Source organism: Colius striatus, chromosome W (genome assembly GCF_028858725.1).
Source record: "Colius striatus isolate bColStr4 chromosome W, bColStr4.1.hap1, whole genome shotgun sequence".
Taxonomy (NCBI): domain Eukaryota; kingdom Metazoa; phylum Chordata; class Aves; order Coliiformes; family Coliidae; genus Colius; species Colius striatus.
In genome coordinates, this window is record NC_084789.1 from 21,247,078 (window position 1) to 21,264,692 (window position 17,615).

Below are 17,615 nucleotides of genomic sequence, written 5' to 3' on the forward strand. Positions count from 1 at the left end.
TGGCCAGAGGGGATTTCTCAGGAAGGAAAGAAAGGGAGATGGTGTCCTTGTCCTTCACCCCTGAGAGACACAGAGAGGTGGGCAGGAGAAGGGCTGGACTTGAGGCTAACTCTGAACATCTGTTTGACCAGGGAAGCATCTCCGTGGGACCCTTGTATCCCGTAGAGAGCTGAGTACCCACCCCAACCCCCGTGCCCATGGCACTGTCTGTGGCCCGAGCACCCTGGCACTCCCCGGACCCCTCGTGTCCCCTAGAGCTTCCAGGACCCCTTGGACCTTCCATGTCATCCAAGGACTCTCTTCAGCCAGATCCGAGCCTCTCAATGCCAAACCCCCCATCCCCAACCAGCGCCCCTCACCCACCCTTCCCTGCCGCCCGGTTCTCCAGCACCGCGGCGAGTGGACAGCGCCTGGCGCGAGGCCCCGCCCGCCCCGCCGCACCCGCACCCGCCCCCGGACCCCCCAGGACCCCTGGCACCCCCTGGGAACTTCCAGAACCCACCTACATCCCCCGGACCCCCGGGAACTCACCTGCACCCCCCGGACCCCCGGCACACTCTGGTAACCCACCGGTATCCCTCGGACCTCTGGCACCCCGCAGGACTCCTCAGAACCCCCTGGACCTCCTCTCCGGAACCTCCGGGACCCCCAATAACACTCCCCCAGGAAACCCCCGACGTCATCCCCGGCACTCTCCTGGAATACCTGGACCTTATCCCTGACACCCCCAGCACTCCCCGGGAACCCCTGGGACCTCTCAGAACCCCCTCTGGGCAATCCCGGATCTCCTCCGAGGCACATCAGCCCTGCACCCCTTCTTCTGTCCCCCTGCACCCTCTGTGCATAGCGGCACTCTCTACCCTCCTGCGCTTCTACACTCTTGCACCCACAGGCATTCCCCCTTTTCCAACACCTGCACCCAGCAGCACCCCCTCCTCTGCCTCTGCAACTCCTCTGCCGCCCCTGCATTCCCCCCCCCCGCTATACTTTAGCACCACCTCTGCTCACCAGCCTCTGCACCCCAGCATCCCCTCCTCTGCCTCTCCCGGCACTCCAGCGCCCTCCCTCACCTACTCCTCCACTCTCTCACACCTCCCGCACTCCATCACCATCCCTCCTTCATCATCCCGACACCCCAGACTCCATCTAGGGGGCATATCCTCCTCTAGCACCCCTCTCTAGCACCCCAGCACCACTTCCTTCACCATCCCCTTCTCCAGCACCCCCAGCACCCTTCACCTGTACTCCCACTAACTCCTCCATCCCCAGCAACACCCCAATCCTCCATCACCCAATACCTCAAAAACCACCTCGGTACCTTTATCACCCTCTACCTCAGCCCTCCAAGGACCCCACCTCCACCCCCAGTCCCTCAAGCACTCCTCCTCTAGCATCCACCTGCTCCCCCCACCTCCCCCCGCATTCTACCCCGGAGCATCCCTAGTCTGCGGGGCTGGGGCCGAGGGATGCTGGGGAGTACCGGGGGGCACCGAGGGCTACCGGGGAGGGGTACCCGAGGAGGGGTCCCAGCTCCCCGACCGCCAGCTGTTGCTGCTGATAGCTTCCCTGGAGTCTCCAACGGGCCGGGACAGCGGTGACTAAGCACTTTGGGGATTTCTGCTCTTATTATTTGATTCTATTCTCCTCTCTCCTTTTCAAGCGGGTCCTCCCCCTCTTCTACTCCCCCTCATCATCCTCATCCTCCCCGGCCGCCCCCGCCCGGGGCCGGTAAGGGCGGGCAGAGGGGTTCCCCCTTCCGGCCATCCGGAGCATGGGAGCCGCGGGCCGGTTGAGCTCCAGAGCTCGGCCACCTCTGGGGTGAGGCGGAGCGGAGCGGAGGAGCGGGGCCGTGTCGTGCCGGGCCTCTCCGGGGCCGCTCCTCGTTCCCCGCCGCCCCCACGGGAAGTTCCACGGTTCCCGGAGCGATGCCGGTACGCAGGGGCCATGTGGCCCCCCAAAACACTTACCTGGACACCATCATCCGCAAATTTGAAGGGCAAAGTGAGTATCGAGCCCCCCCCCCCCCCCCCCCCGTCCAACTCCCCACGGGTGATCCCCCCAACTTCAGGGTGAGGGCTTTGCGGGGGGGGGGGGAGGGGGAGAGCGCAGTGTGGAGATACCCGCGGGGGAAAGGAAGGGCCCCCTGTGACCTCTCCGGGGTCTGGGGAGGGAGCCGGGTGGGTCACAGCCAGGCAGTGTCCCCGCGGGTGACACAAGGGGGATGAGCGGTCCCAGCCCGGTGGTCCCCCGGGGGCTGGAGACACCGCTCTACGGTCCCCGAGGTGGTGGGAAGGGAGGGGAGTCCCGACTGCCAGGGCTGGAGGGGTGAGGGGTGTATGGCAGCTCAGAAGGGCTCGCTGCCTGTTTGCCTTCAAGTCCGAGCTTCTCGGCGGCAGCCGTCCCTAGTGAAATGTTGCCATTTGCTGTTGCTCTGAGTAAAATCCCTTCATATTAATTTTTGGGGCTGGTTTTGGGAGGGGTCGGTGCACAGCGGGGAGCGCTGGGGTTTGCGTGAGGGGGAGGAGGATATGGGGAGAGGGCAGCGAGGGCTCTGTTTCCACTCTTTGCTAGGGCTGGGACCCCCGCCCTGCACAGCCAGGGAAGGAGGGGAAGCAGTGGATTGGGGTTACCCAACCCCTTGGAAGAGTTGTTGTGGGGTGCTAAAGCTTTGCACCCCTACAGTGTCGGAGTTTGCCGGGTGGGTAAAAGTCCCTGGTGTTGGCAGCCGGGGCTGGATCTGCCTCTGCTCTGCCCTGGCAGTGAGTGACGTGACCCTGGGGATGGAAAGTGAGAAAAACTGTCGCTGGTTCCTATCAGTCCTCGCTGGGAAGCGGCGGCTGGGGAGCAGCGAGGGCATACGGTGCAGGGTGCCAGCGGGAAAGCAGCCAGACCCCCTCCTCCCTCCCGCTCCTCTCCCCTCCCTTCCTCTCTGTCAGCCACAGCGGGCACCAGTTGGGCTCCCCCCACTCCCCCCACAGCAGCTTCGTGGTTGGAAGGGTGTTGGGAGACACCAAACCAGCCCCCTGTTCACATCATTGCCACTTTATCCCTCTCCCTCCATGGATGCAGCTGCGCTGGAGCCAGAGATGCCCCAATGCTTCTCTCCCAGTGCACAGCCCCAGTACCATAGGGGGTAAGGGCAAATGTACAGGTGAGGGCAGGGCAGAAAGCAAATGTAAGGTGAAAATAGCCCCGAGGAAAGCTGGTTCTGCAGCTCCTTCCCATCCTGGCCTTGGGCACATCCCCTGTGCTCAGCACCGTTTGCTCCAGCACCTTGCCAGCCCCATAAATCCTGTCCTGCGTCAGCCCAGCCTGAATCTGACCCACTGGGTAGGGAAGCCTTGATTGCAAGTGGGGAGCACACTCCCAAGAGTGGGGCTTTTGGGGGAAAAGTCCCCTCCCTGTGCCTCCTTCCAGCTGACAGAGCCATTTGGACAGAGAAAGATCGGGAAGGGGGGAACTGGGAAACATTTGGCTGAGGTGGTTTGTGCTGTTTGCTGTGTCAGCACCAGCGTCAGCCCTGCGTGGCAGAGGGAAAGGTGCTGGGCTGGGAGTCCCCCAAAAAGAGCTGTCACTGGGTGGGGTGAAGCAGCAGATCTCAGTGTGGCATCCTAAATGGACCCTCTGCATTGACCCGCCTCCTGCTCCAGCCCAGAGCTGATGCCAAACGCTGAGGGAGATGCTGCTGGGCAGGACACAGCATCTCTCACGTCAGCATCTCCAGGTCCCTGTCACATCCTAACAAACCTGTCCCAGAGAGGGTCCTCCCCAGCCCAGCAGCCTTCCATCAGCCTAAAATCAAACCAAAACAAAGTTCTAGGTTGGGTTTCCCCCAGGATGAGGATGGAATCAGCTCCATCTGGGCTGGCTGAGGTGGGCTGGGCAGCATTAACCATCCACCCTGGCATGTTGACCCCCAGCCTGGGATGAGGTACCACTCCCTGCCTCAGTTTCCTCTTTCCTCCACCTGAGCTCTTTTCTTCTTGTGCATGGGGGGGGGGGGGGGGGGGGGGGAGGGAGTCTGGGTTTCAGCTTCAGCCCAAAGGCACAATTATCCTCTAAAACATTAGGAGGATCATTAGTGTGACAGGTTTCACCCATGAAGCCAAACCTCAGGTTCACTCCTCCTCTCACCCTTTGCCTGACTTCAGGGTGGGAATCCTCTGGGATAACTCTGGTCCCTGAGAAGCTCCTGGGGAGTGATGGATGCTGCAGCTCTTCCCTCTGCTTGCAGTGTTGTCTGGGGATAAATTACTTACAGATACACAATCAGTGAGTCCCTACATGTAAGCAGAGAGATGTTGGGGCTATGCAGGTTGTCCTAACAACTGCCTCTGCTGGGGACCCCCAATTCGGATCCTCTGATCCCCACAGTCATGTGAAACTGGAGGACTTTTCTCTCTCTGAAGAGCAGGCCAGCCCCTGGGGCAGTGTAGCAACCATCCTTCCCCAAGGAAGGAAGCCACTGGTGTGTGTCCCTGGAGAGCCCATCCCTGCACAAACCCCACAGCATCACAAACCCTAAGCCCACACACCTTGGGGGGGGGGGGAGGAATAATCTCCCAGCACCTCAGGGATCCTCACAATCTCCTACTTCCCTGCAGACCGCAAGTTCCTGATCGCCAACGCTCAGATGGAGAACTGCGCCATCATCTACTGCAACGACGGCTTTTGCGAGATGTTCGGCTACTCCCGCATGGAAGTGATGCAGCAGCCTTGTACTTGTGACTTCCTCACTGGCCCTGACACCACCAAGAGCTCCATTGCACAGCTCACCCAGGCTCTGCTTGGATCTGAGGAGTGCAAGCTGGAGATCCTCTACTACCGTAAAGACAGTAAGAGGAGTTTTGTTTTGGGGGGATGAGCTGTCACCCGCCTGGGATTTGGGGGGGGGGGGGGGGGAATGAAGCTGCTGGGGTGGGGTGAAGGGAGGTTGATGCTGCCATATGCTTGATGACTCGTGTCCCGTGGCACAGACTGATACATAACGTGTCTGCCCAGCACACGTGCTAGCTGAGCCAATTGCAGGAAGATATGATCAGGTGCTGGTTGTGTTCCACTTCACTATTCAATCTTGCCAATAGTTGAGTGACTCCATCTTGATCTGCATCACGGCGAGCACTCCGAGAAACACGTCAATCTGCAAGAGAGATTCAGTAGACCGTTATATCTTCTACGCCCCATGCTCTCCCCCTCCCTAAGACGGTTGAGCTGTACTTTTAAAGTAGTGTGAGCGCATTCAACAATCACCTGTCCCTAAGACTAGTGTGAGGGATACCGTGGCTCAATGCATGGGGATAGCTGGTATGTCCATGACCCCTCCGGGCAGCTCCATTGCTTTTTTTTTTTTTTTTTAATAACTCAAATTTTACTAACAAGCATTAGACTTTGTAATCAGCAGCAAAGCTGGCGTGTTTATAGTACTTCTAATTGGTCCTTTCTCCAGCTGTAGTTTTCTGTGATAAGCCTTGCAGTTTCACACGCTGCCTCAGCCTCCTCCTTGCTCCAAGTTGTTATCTCGTAGGTATTTTTGCTTCTTCGTTTCTCACAGTAGAGAGCAGCTCAAGGACAATCTGCACATTAGTTTAGCAACTCATGCCTGGTAAGCTTCTTCTTATACACTGAAAAAAAAGCACAGCTGACAAACAAAGTTATTATACTTGTGCTAAAGGTAAAATCTCTAGCAGGTCTATGTTGCAAAGTTGTATGGCTAATACTACTTACATTACTAATCAAGTCTAAAATACAAACCACTTTTTATAAACTGTCTTCACTGTCTTTTTTTTTTTTTTTCCCCTCCGCATACCCGCACCAGACTCCGTCTTCTAGCTCTCATTTCTGCCACTCCTCCACGTAGATCACTCATCTTCGGTGGCCAATGAGGCGGCTGACTTTTCCCCTTTGTCCCACCTCCATTTCCGTCAGGCGCCAACTTTGGCGGATCGTGGGGTGGCTGACTTTTCTCTTTTCTCGGTATCACCCGCCTCAGCGCCGCTCCCGGCGCTGCTCTTGGCGACTCTCCCGGCGCTGCTCTCGGCGCTGCTCTCGGCGCCTCTCCCGGCGCCTCTCCCGGCGCTTCAGTCAGTATCACCCTCCCCTGTGTTTTCTCCTTTTCCCCTCGCATAGCCAGTGGTACCCAGTCTAACATGGGGTCGTGCTTTTCTACTCTGTTCTGATCCTCCAGCATCATATTTCTGTCTGACCCCGTCCTCATCTCTTGCAACCCAGCCTGGGGGTATTCCAACGGGCTGAGCTCGACTGGAAAGCAACTCTCCTGTGGGGGCTCCGCTTCGGGGCCGCATTCTTCATCTTCCTTTTCACTATCAGACTCATCACATTCCGAGTCTATCCACAGTAACGGACCCGCCTGCGGTCCTAAACTCTCTACTTCCACGCTGCACGTTTCCTGATCACTATAAACTATCTCCTCTGTCTGCACTCCCCGCTCCTTTTCCCAGAGAGCTTCCTGCACCGATAACTGAGACTGTTTTTTCTCTGTTGACTTTATCAGAACCCTTTTAATACTTCCCCACGTATCAAAAAGCTGACCCATTCCCATGGCCCGCTCTATGGAAGCCTGACACAACTCCCTGTCCACCAGGGCGGTTGTTCCCTCGCTTTTCTCCTTGCCACAGGAAATATTCTACCCCAAATCTATCCGTTGAAACCTTTCACCCACCTCTCGGGCTCGGTAGGGGGTGGGGGAGGGAACTGTAGGTGTCCGGGCTGATTCTGCCCATGCACAGGCAGGATGCTGAGTGATGGGGTGATGTATGGGTGCTGGCTCAGGACCTCAGCTGTGCTATCATTAGTTAATTATCAAAGGAGCTGTGGGTGCTGATGGCGAGCCCAGCTCTGGGCAGCTGAAATGGAGCTAAGAAGCAGTTAAAGGGAAGATAGGAGCAACCCAGCAAATCCAGTTGTCCCTCCCTGTCCCCTCCCAAAACTAGGGGTTTGGAAAGAGGGGAGAGCTTGAGCTTGGTGTGTGTGTGTGGCCACTAATCCTCTGCTTCAAACCAGTGAAAAGTTAATTTCCTTACAAGATGCTGCACAGCTGGGGCTGCCCCAGCCAGGGGAGGGTCATGATGAGATCAGCTCCCACCAGACCAAGGAGCAGCAATGGTCACCAGCCCTGGAGCCACAATCATCAGTGTCCAGGCCTGTGTTGAGCCCCTCTCCAGCATCCCCATGGGTGGTTTTTCCCACCCAGGGCGATGTGTTTTGCACTGAAGCCACTGGTGAGAGCTCTGGGGGTGGCCAGAGAGGGGCTGGTGGCTGCAGGTGCTGGGTTGTGGTGCTGACACAGCCTGGGTGGCAGCAGCTGGCAGCACCAGGTCTTGTTTAATCTTCATCAATGTGATGCTTCTGAGTATGAAAGAGAAGCTGGGGGTGAGAGAGCTGGGGCAGCCACTGCCTGCAACCCCAACCCTTCCATCCCTGATCCCTCCTAGGGTATAGAGCCCAGGGCTGGTCCTTCCAGTGGGAGCAGTTTGGGCTGGAGCATAGGGACCACATCAAACACATCCCACTGATGCCCTAAGCTGGGATTTCCCCCTGTGGACTGCAGGAGGAGGAGGTGGGGGGAGGTGGCAGAGCCATTGAGGCACTTGATGTCACCCAGGGTATCCCCTCACAGCTCCCCATGGGTGCCTGAGGACTCCTGTGCCATGTCCCCAGCCCAGGGCACATCCATGGCACAGCAATCACCTCTCCAGCAGCTGCTGCCAGGAAGCCTTGGCTAAGGCAGGTGGGGATGGATCTGGCCAAGGTTCCTCCATCCAGCTTTATAAACAGCAACATGTGACATGCCCAAGGGGTTCACTGGAAGCAGTAAGGTAAATCCCCCTGGCAGCTGCTGCATCCTGGCACTGCTTGAGCTAGAGGCTGGTGCCAGCAGCCTTAGGGAGCCTTTGCTGCTGCCCTGTGGGGGTGGACAAGGCAGGATGGAGTGGCAGAGGAGCAGAGAGCTGACAAAACCCCAACTTGAGCTCTTTGCTTTTCCAAAAACATGGAGTTTAAGCCAAGCTGAAGCCATTTGCATCCTGTGAAGGGTCGAGTTCTGCAGAACTGAGCTGTGACCTCAGGAGAGGGACAGACACCACGGCCTGACTCCAGATGGGGACTTAGAAACATCATAAACATCCCTCTTTGTGATGACCAACACAGATCCCACACTGTGGATGTGACACTGCTATCCTTGGCTCTGCTGCACTGCAGCTCTGGCCCTATTGCCCCAGCTCTGCCCTGGGGACAGCACAATTGGGGCACAAAGCTGGAGTTTGACACATGTTTCCACCCTCTGCTGCTCCTCACACAATTTGTGCTTCAATCAGATGTCCAGGAACAGAGGAATGGGCTCAGTACCCATCACTCAGCATCCCAGCACCCCCAAGGATGCCGTTCCTGAAATCCTTTCACTGGCAGAGCACTTGATTCCCACCCCAAACCCTCCATCCCCATCCTTGCTGGCTGTTGCATCCCCAGTGAGAGGGATCCCCATGTGCTGTGGGGACAGGACCTTTGGGTGGCCACACAGCTCCATGCTAAGCTGGACTGATTCCTGCAGCTATCAGGGCTTTAGCAAGGGAAGGACCACAGGTCTGGATGTGGCCACTCTCTTCACTTGCTGTGTTTTGCTAACCCCATGTATCAATCCAGGACCTCTTTTGGCTCCTGGGGACTGGAGCATCCTTCTAAACTGCATCCCAAAACATCCCACTGGGCTTAGAAGCATCCTTCTTGGTGGTGGATCCCCTCAGTCTCTCAATCCTCCTGGTCTCTCCTGCTGCTGCTGCAACCCCTACTGTCCATCACCTCTGTCCTGCCACTGTTACTTAATAAGGGCATTTTATCTCTTTGGGAGTTGCAGCAGGGAGTATTTTTTTGTCAGGTTAGTGTTACAGCAGCTTTCATCTCCTCATGACCTAGCTGGGTGCAGGGAAAGGGTCCAGCACAAACCCCACAGGGCACATTCCCTCCCAGCAAAGGGAGGGTGCAGCCCATTGCTCACCCCACACCCTGAAGCAGATCCATCCCCACCCCCACCTCCCTCCTCCGGGATTTGCTTTAGGGCTTCCCAGTGAGCCAGGCTTCCATTTGAAGTCTTTACCCAGCCCTGACACTGATTTATCCCGGGATGGGAGTAAAGCTCAATCCTCTCCAGCATCTCCCCAGGGTGTGCCAGGGTGAGCCCTGGCCCCCTCCATCCCTTTCCCAGCCCCTCTTCTCCAGTCCCTTATATAATACCACTATAGATTTAGCCACTCTGCCATGAGACCCTGCAGATTAAATCAGCTGAGGTTAGAGGGGGGAGGGCAGGGCTCAGGAAGAGCTCTGAGGGCAGATTAATAGCTTGCTTGGTTAATATTCATAACAATACATGTACAGCTTTTGGACCCCCCCCCATGTCCTGTTGATTAGTTTAATACTAATGATACTGAGCAAATGCATTAACCAGTAGCAGCCATGGAGGATAAAGAGGTTGTGGAAGGGGAGGGCACCCCAATGAGGACAGTTTTAATGTTATTAAGTGCTCCCTTTTATCAAGGTCAGAAGACAAGAGGGAGTGCAAAGCTCCAGAGCTCTCAACCCTAGGGGGTGAAATGAGCTGGGTGCTGGGAAGATCAAAGCCAGGGCTTGTAGGGAATGAGTTGATTTTTCTCAGCCCATTTAAACCCCATCACCTTGGTTGTGGGACTCTCCCTGCTGAGTCTCTTTCTGCAGCTCCCCCACCCCCTCCCACCCCAGAGTGGGTTTTGCGTCCCACCCCCTCCCTGGGGTTCCTCCAAGAGATCATTTGGCCACTGAATAAAATTAGATGGATGGAGACAGATTAGCTGAACAGCTGAAAGGAAGAGACAGACAGATGGATGGGGCCAGTGGATCGAGGAGGGGAGAGAAGGGCTGGGGTCCCTCGCAGGGATGGCTCAGCAAGGTTGGGGTGCCCCTGGTTTTAGCTCACTGCAGGGAAACTGAGTTAGGGAAGAGGGTGTCAGGGGTTTCCCAGCTGCAGCCTAGGCATAGAGTTGGGGGTACTTCAGCTCCCAGCTGCCCAGAGACCCCAAATCCTTGAGGGCTGCCCTCTCTTTGGGTCAGCTGCTGTTGTCACCCCTATGTTCCATCATCCCTCGATGCCATCTATGCCACGAGGTGTGGGTCTGAGTCAGACCCCAAGGTCCTGGCATGCAGGAATGGTTTTTTTGGGTGATTCCTTTGGTTTTGGAGGGTCCCACACCCAGTGGACTTTTGGCCAGCTCTGAATTGGCCAAGCAGATGAACTAGATGATCATTGTAGATCCTTTCCAGCATCGACCACTGCTGCTCAGGTTCAGTACCTCCCAGCTTTGCAGGATCAAACCAGGCACCATCTGCACTCCCAAACCCAACCCCAGCTGCTCCTTATATCTCTCCAACGGGCTGTAACTGGGCCTGGTTGCAGTTGTTCAGCATCAGCTGTGGGATTAACCCTGTTCGTGCCAACATAGAGCCTGCCACGATCCAACCCCCAGCTCTGAAGCCATCCTCTCCACCACTGCCAAGGAGCTGAGGAGGGAAAAGTGAAGTAATGACACGGATACAGCAGTGAGTCAGGATCAGACCCTCTTGACATTTGTTCACCTTTGTAGACCCCTAAAACCCCTGCCAGAGGGACAGCAGAGGGCTCACTCCTCTGAAACAGCTCCATCTGCTGCAAATCCACCTTCCCCTCCCTACCCAGCCTCCTGCCTTTAAGTGGATTCCCACTCCCTGCGGTGAACAACAAAGAATGAAAGGAATAATCCCGGCTGCCGGGCTCTTTAAACGGATTCCCCCCCCCCCCCCCCCCCATCTATTTCTTTCCTCGGTCTTATGCGTGTGCCGAGCGGGTTTTTGGTCTGTCTGGAGATGGGTACATCCCTGACGTCACGATAGATTTGGAAGTTGCCCGATGTTGACCATCTGCTCCTGATTATGGGAAGCCTTGAGCTCCTTAAAATGAGATGCAGAAAAGCCGATGGTTCCCCCCCCCCCCCCCCCCTTTCCTAGCTGGAGCTTGGCAGCGAGGACATCCCTTACCCAGCCTCTTGCCATGGGCAATCAAAGCTTGGGGTGAAGGGGAAAGGTGGGTTCAGCACCTGGTAAATACCTCTGTGGAAGGAGGAAGGGATGGAGATCATTTTACCTGCATCAGCTGGTTGCTCCATCATTAGTAGGAGGGTTGGGGTAGAAGCTAAAGAGGGGGTTCAGAGGGTTTTGCTTGAGAGGATGCAGTTTGGGGGTCTCACTCCCATCAGTGTCAAAGCAAACACCTTTAGGGAGGGGTTTGGAAGGATTTTAAGGGGGTTAAAGCTGGCAAAGGAGATGGGAAGCTCCCTGTATCCTCTACTTGCTGCTTTGGGTAAGTCCTGCAAGTGTTTTTGTGTGGCCGTTAACTGCTGCCAGCACAAGTAGAGCCCCAGGGTCAAGCTGCCATCCAACAGACAAATCCATCCAGCCTCATACCCTGTGCCCATGTTCAGGGTCCTCCCTGCAGCCCCCCCTGACTCCCAGGACACTGAGCCATTCTCTCTGGTGTCATATATGTGTGTCTTCCCCCTCCTCGTGCCTCAGTTTCCCCAATGCCGGAGTAAGATGAGGCTATGCCTTTAGGAGATGTCCTTAGGGACCATCACACCAATCCCACTCCATCCTGGTGCCCGATATTGGGATGGGGCACAGGGCTGAGCTCCCTCCTCACCACACACATCCCAGTGCTGCCCGTTCCCGAAGGAAAACACAAAACAACCGAGGTCGTTTTATGCGGTGCTTTATTGAGGGCCCTAGGGACCTGAGGACTAGTGTCCAAAGTCAGAGCCCCCACTAACAGAAAATTTCACAGAGTTTATATACTTTCCACAAATGATTACTTCATCAGGTCCCCGTGATGTTTACCAGTTTTCTTAGACTTTAGGATTATGTTGTGCTCTTTCATGTAGTTACTTGAGACTATGCTTATCTGAATCCACAACCAGAAATTTCCATAGATAACAAACAGGTAAACATTCGAGATAACGATTTCTTTGAGAAAAACAAGATTCAGCGTTCAGTATTCTTCACTAATCTCTTTGCTTTGTTTAAGCAAGAATGCACAAGCTCAGCATGCCCCACTAGTTCCCTAGACTGCTAGGTTACATCAACATCCCACACTGCTCACTAGGCCTCGATACAGACCTTAGCCTAACTACTTCTAACTTTCCATATACAGTAATGCTAACAAGTTCCCCCTTTTGAGCATTCTTCTATCTTGCAAGGATGCTCAACATCATCTGTCTTTATTGTCCGTGTCTCAAGTAGTGGTTTCCTTATATGATGGAGGAGGAGACCCATTTCCAGTTCCATTTCTGGTCATCGCATTCATTAATCTGCAGGTGTTGAGCTTTTCTCTGGTAATGGTTCCTAAAATACACTTGTAAACTATATAAATTATCATCAATAGTATAACAAACATAATTATATATTGGATGACTGAGGAAATCCACCCAGAGACCTGGAGCCCCAATGAATCAAATATTGCTCCTATCCAATTATGTTGAGCTTCTTTTTCAATTTCTTTGGCTTCGGTTTCAACCTTCTCCAATTGTAAAATATCTTTTTCTACTTCGATTGTCATGTTTGGAATATGGATACAGCAGTGATCAATTCTTTTGCTCAGGTAACCACAGACCCCATGTTCCCGCAGCAGCAACATATCTAAGGCCATTCTATTCTGCAAAGTCATTCTGCTAGTTGCCTGTAGCTGCAAATTCATATCCTTAAACCCTTTCTTGGTGGCTGCTGCTAATCTTTCAGTCTGGCCCAGTAGCTTATACAACATTTCCCTATTATGGTAAGATGCAACCTGTGCAAACAAAGACTCTAAAGCCCAGCCAAATTTTACTCCATCACTTGGTTCATGCCACTCATCTTCTACCTTGATATCATCACCTATTTCCCTTTTCTTCCGAGCTATCCTCATTTCTAATTTAGATTGTCTCCAAAATGGGCACAATGTGGGAACTCCCAATGTTATTTGAGTTACTGGACCATCAATTGGTAAATGGGTGGACCATTGCCCATGATCCATAACTCAACTAAGTTTCCTGGACTTCTGATTGTGATGGATTTTACAATTAATGACCCTTTTTCCATACATCCCTTTCTCACGTACATCTCCCTTTATTTTGTCTTTAATCGTATGATTGTATCCCCGACATTCACACCCCCATTTCAGCAGAATTCTCACAGGGACTAAACCTATCTGACTCTCTGGAGAGTCACAAGTAAAAACTTTCGTACAGTTCCATATTTCTTTCTGATCTCTGGATGGTCTCACAGAAGTGTATGTAGCCATTACACTATCGTGAGTCTGATCTTTCTCCCCTGTCCATTGTATACACCATTGTACTGGACCTAGGTAACTATATAATTCCAACAAACCAGGTCCCCATACTGTGTCCCATTCATCCTCGAAAGTTTGTTGTTGTGTAACATTCTGGCAGATCTCTTCATTCCTAATCTTTTCAACTTTTATTTTTGTGCTACTACACCAATATCCAATTATTGGAAGAGTACTATCTACTGTACAGCGACCTTTAATATTGCCACCTCTCCCATAAGGACCTGTTCTAACCCATCTATAATACCCCGGCAATGATCTACACTCTTTTTCTGTTAAATCCCCCTTTATTAAACACCCATTTGTCCACTCTTCATACTTTATTGATACTTGCCTGCAGTTCCAAGTAAAATTAACAGAGGTTTCTGGCATGGTTGTTATTGGAATAATTCCCCAGGGTATAGGTTCACCTGCAGCCTGAGGTAGTGGCAAACATGCTGTAATCTTAGATACATTCTGAATCATTCCAAAATCTCTAATCAACCCGACCACTAAGTTTTCCCATCCTTCATCTCGATGGAAGTTTATTGTCCCATTTCCTAGATCCCGTATTCTCCTTCGGCTATATTCGCCTTTAATTAATGATACTAACATCCTAGAGTGGGCCCACCACGCATCTTTGGCTATCCAACACCAATACATCCCTTCATCATCTGACTGTACGTCATTTATTATTAATACTATGGTGCCGCCTAACCTCTTCTCTATCCGATATTTCCTTCCAGGCTGTATACTGCTATCTCCAAACCACCACCCAAAATCTGAAAAACTCATTCTGGGATTCACTTTACATGTTAAAATAACTATTTTCCCTTCGTTGGCCTGATACATCCCTTATGTGGCCCTAATTCCTTGATTCAAATGAGGTCGGCCCTGCACATTTCTTTTTCCATAATTAGAGTAGGGTCCACATACAACTACACATAGATATTGTCCATCCATCTTACCCAACAGAGGTTGAGTATAATTCAGCCATCCTATCCCTCTGTTCCCCACATTCCACCAACTGATTCCTTCCTCGATCCTGTCCCACAATCCTTGAGGTCCCATTTTCCACCGTTTAACTTGAACCAGGGCTTCACATTCTCTTTGTGAAGTAAAAGTGCAGTTTTATCCTCAAGGGTGGGCCATCCCACATATCCACTAAAGCTATTTTTGGTATTACTTCTACTCCCTCCTGAATCGGGGACCAAGGTACCACTCTCAAATCTATTCGCTTATAATCAAAATTTTCCCGAATTAACACCAAACACATGTATACTCCTGCTTCTCCTAACGTTAAATTAGTCAATTGCAAGGTAACACTTCCTTTTTGGGTATCCTTATTCCAAACAGTAACAATACTTGCAGTCAATCTGATTTGTCCTTGTTTCCAAATCGCAATTATTTCCTTGGCTCCAGCTCCCTGGTCATCAGCAATGTCACAGGTTAAATTGACATCCATCCCTTCCATAACAGTAACCACAGGTTCTGTAACAGTGACAAATACAAATCCATTGACCAATACCATTTTCAATAATATCAACAGTACAATAGTTAAGAATGCGGTTTTGCTCGAAATATCATTCGAGTGGGGGATACCACTTGGGTTTCCCATTCGGTTGGAACCTTCTTGACTCGAGTGTAGTGGATCCAAGCGTCGATTCCCGCTACCTTTATGGCTGTGAAAGTTGTCAAGATCACTTGATGGGGACCGTCCCATGTCTCTCTCAGTGGGTCTGTGAACCAATTCTTCACATAGACCTGATCTCCCAGTTGAATATCATGCACTGGATTTTCCAGCGGGAGCGGCCGATTCCATTGAAGGGCACCCCGTAAGGCGTTGAGAACTCTATTGAGCGACATAACATAGTTAAAAATCACCTGGTCTCCCAATGCATGCGGGTCTCCTTTTAACACGGTGGCATGATAAGGCTTGCCGTACAGTATCTCATACGGACTTACTCCTATCCTTTCCCTAGGTTTTATCCTAATCCTAAGTAACGCTAACGGCAAAGCTTGGGGCCACTGAAGTTTGGCCTCCTGACATATCTTTTTGATCTGATTTTTCAATGTTTGGTTCATCCTTTCTACTTGACCACTAGACTGAGGTCTCCATGGAGTGTGTAAATTCCAGGTAATGTCTAACGTCCTAGCCACCTCCTGAACTATCCCTGCCACAGAATGTGGGCCTCTATCTGATGATAATCCCAGTGGTACTCCAAAACTAGGTATTATTTCTTTCAACAAAGTTTTCACCACTTCCTTTGCTTGGTTTGTTCTACAAGGGAAGGCTTCTGGCCACCCCGAAAAGGTGCACACATACACCAACAGGTATTTAAGTCCCTGAGCCCTTGGAAGTTCTGAAAAGTCGACCTGCCAATAATCTCCAGGCTCTGGTCCTATTTGTAATTGTCCCAACTGCACCTGTTTCCTTACAATAGGATTATTCTTTAAACAAACTGGGCACATGGCATTCACCCTTTTCGCCAGCGTTAACATTTGGTTGGAAATTATTTCCCTTTTCAAAAATTTTACCAACACCTCTGCTCCCCAATGGCATTTATTGTGTTCAGTCTCTAATATAGACTTCATAACATTTTTGGGCACCACCACTTGTCCCATTGTCGTTACATACCATCCAATTGCATTCTTCTGGGCCTTTAGATATGTCACCAATTTCTCATCATCGGCAGAATAGCTCGATTCTCGATTCATATAACAAGAAACAGGGCTCACCTTGGTTGGTATTAAAGCCATTTGAGTCCAAACCTGTCGAGCAGCTTCTTTAGCAGTGATGTCTGCTAGTTCATTCCCTCGATATATCTTTCCTTCTTCTTTACGATGTCCCCTGATGTGCATTACTGCTACCTTTTCTGGTTTATGTACCGCATCCAACAGGGCGAGAACTTCCGATCTATGTTTTATCATAGTCCCTTGTGAGTTTAACAGTCCCCGTTCCTTCCACAAGGCACCATGAACATGTACAACTCCAAAGGCATATTTCGAGTCAGTCCATACATTTACCTTTTTTCCAGTACTCAAAATTAATGCCCTGGTAAGTCCAATTATCTCTGCCTTTTGAGCAGATGTCCCAGGGACTAAAGCCTTTGCTTCAATCACTTGTGCAGCTGTGACCACCGCATATCCAACATACCTGGTTCCATTTTCCACAAAGCTGGATCCATCGGTAAAGAGATCCCAATCTGAATCTTCTAACGGTGTGTCCTTTAGGTCTGCTCGGCTCGCATACACCTGTTCAATTGTTTCTACACAATCATGAACCAGCTCCCCTTCTTCCTGTTTGCTGTGAAGAAATTCTGCTGGGTTGACATGGTTAGTTATCTTAAGTTCCACATCATCTTGTTCTCTTAATATAGCTTGATATTGTAACATTCTGCTGGATGATAACCAGTGACCCCCCTTTTGTTCCAGGACAGCCAAGACCATATGGGGCACAAAGACCTCCATTTTCCTTCCCAAAGTCAGTTTTCGGGCTTCCTGTATGAGGATCACTGTGGCCGTAACTACTCTCAAGCATGACGGCCAACCAGCACTAACATTGTCCAGTTGTTTTGAAAAATATCCCACTGGGCGTTTCCATGACCCTATTTTCTGGGTCAACACTCCCAGAGCCAGATTCTGCCTTTCATTTACATAAAGCTGAAAATCCTTATTTAAGTCCGGCAAGCCTAAGGCAGGCGCTTCTTTCAGAGCTTGTTTTAGCTCCTGAAAGGCTCTTTTCCTTTGTGGACTCCATTCCAATTGGGGCTCCTTCAAAGCCTCATACAAGGGTTTGGCTAACAATCCGAAATTTAGAATCCACAGTCTACACCAACCAATCATTCCTAAAAATGATCTCAGTTCCTGATGATTCCTTGGAAGGGGTATGGCACATATTGCCTCAATTCTGTTTGTGCCCAATCGTCTCTGACCTTGCATCAATTCACATCCCAAATAAAGAACACTCTCTTTGAGGAGCTGGGCCTTTTCCTTAGATACTCGATATCCTGCTTGTCCCAGCATTTTCAGTAAGGCAATTGTAAGCTTCAGGAAAACTTCCTTTTCCTCAGTTGCCAACAGAATATCATCCACATACTGCAAAATCACGTAAGAGAATGGAGATTCTCTTACCTGTTCGGTCTTCCATTCCTCCAATTCTTTGGCTAATTGATTTCCGAAAATGGTGGGGCTGTTTTTGAAACCCTGTGGAAGCTGTGTCCATGTCTGTTGTTTCTTCCTT

General features: G+C 51.7%; 1 protein-coding gene across 1 annotated transcript in view; it reads left to right on the plus strand.

Moving 5' to 3' along the window:
- Nucleotides 1-1,925: 1,925 nt before the first annotated feature.
- Nucleotides 1,926-17,615, plus strand: part of LOC104561314 (potassium voltage-gated channel subfamily H member 6) — a 48,150-nt gene continuing 32,460 nt past the window's right edge. Inside the window, exons 1-2 of the mRNA XM_062016680.1 lie at nt 1,926-2,001; nt 4,605-4,835. Coding sequence (XP_061872664.1) covers nt 1,926-2,001; nt 4,605-4,835 — 307 coding nt within the window. The remainder of the gene's footprint in view (nt 2,002-4,604; nt 4,836-17,615) is intronic.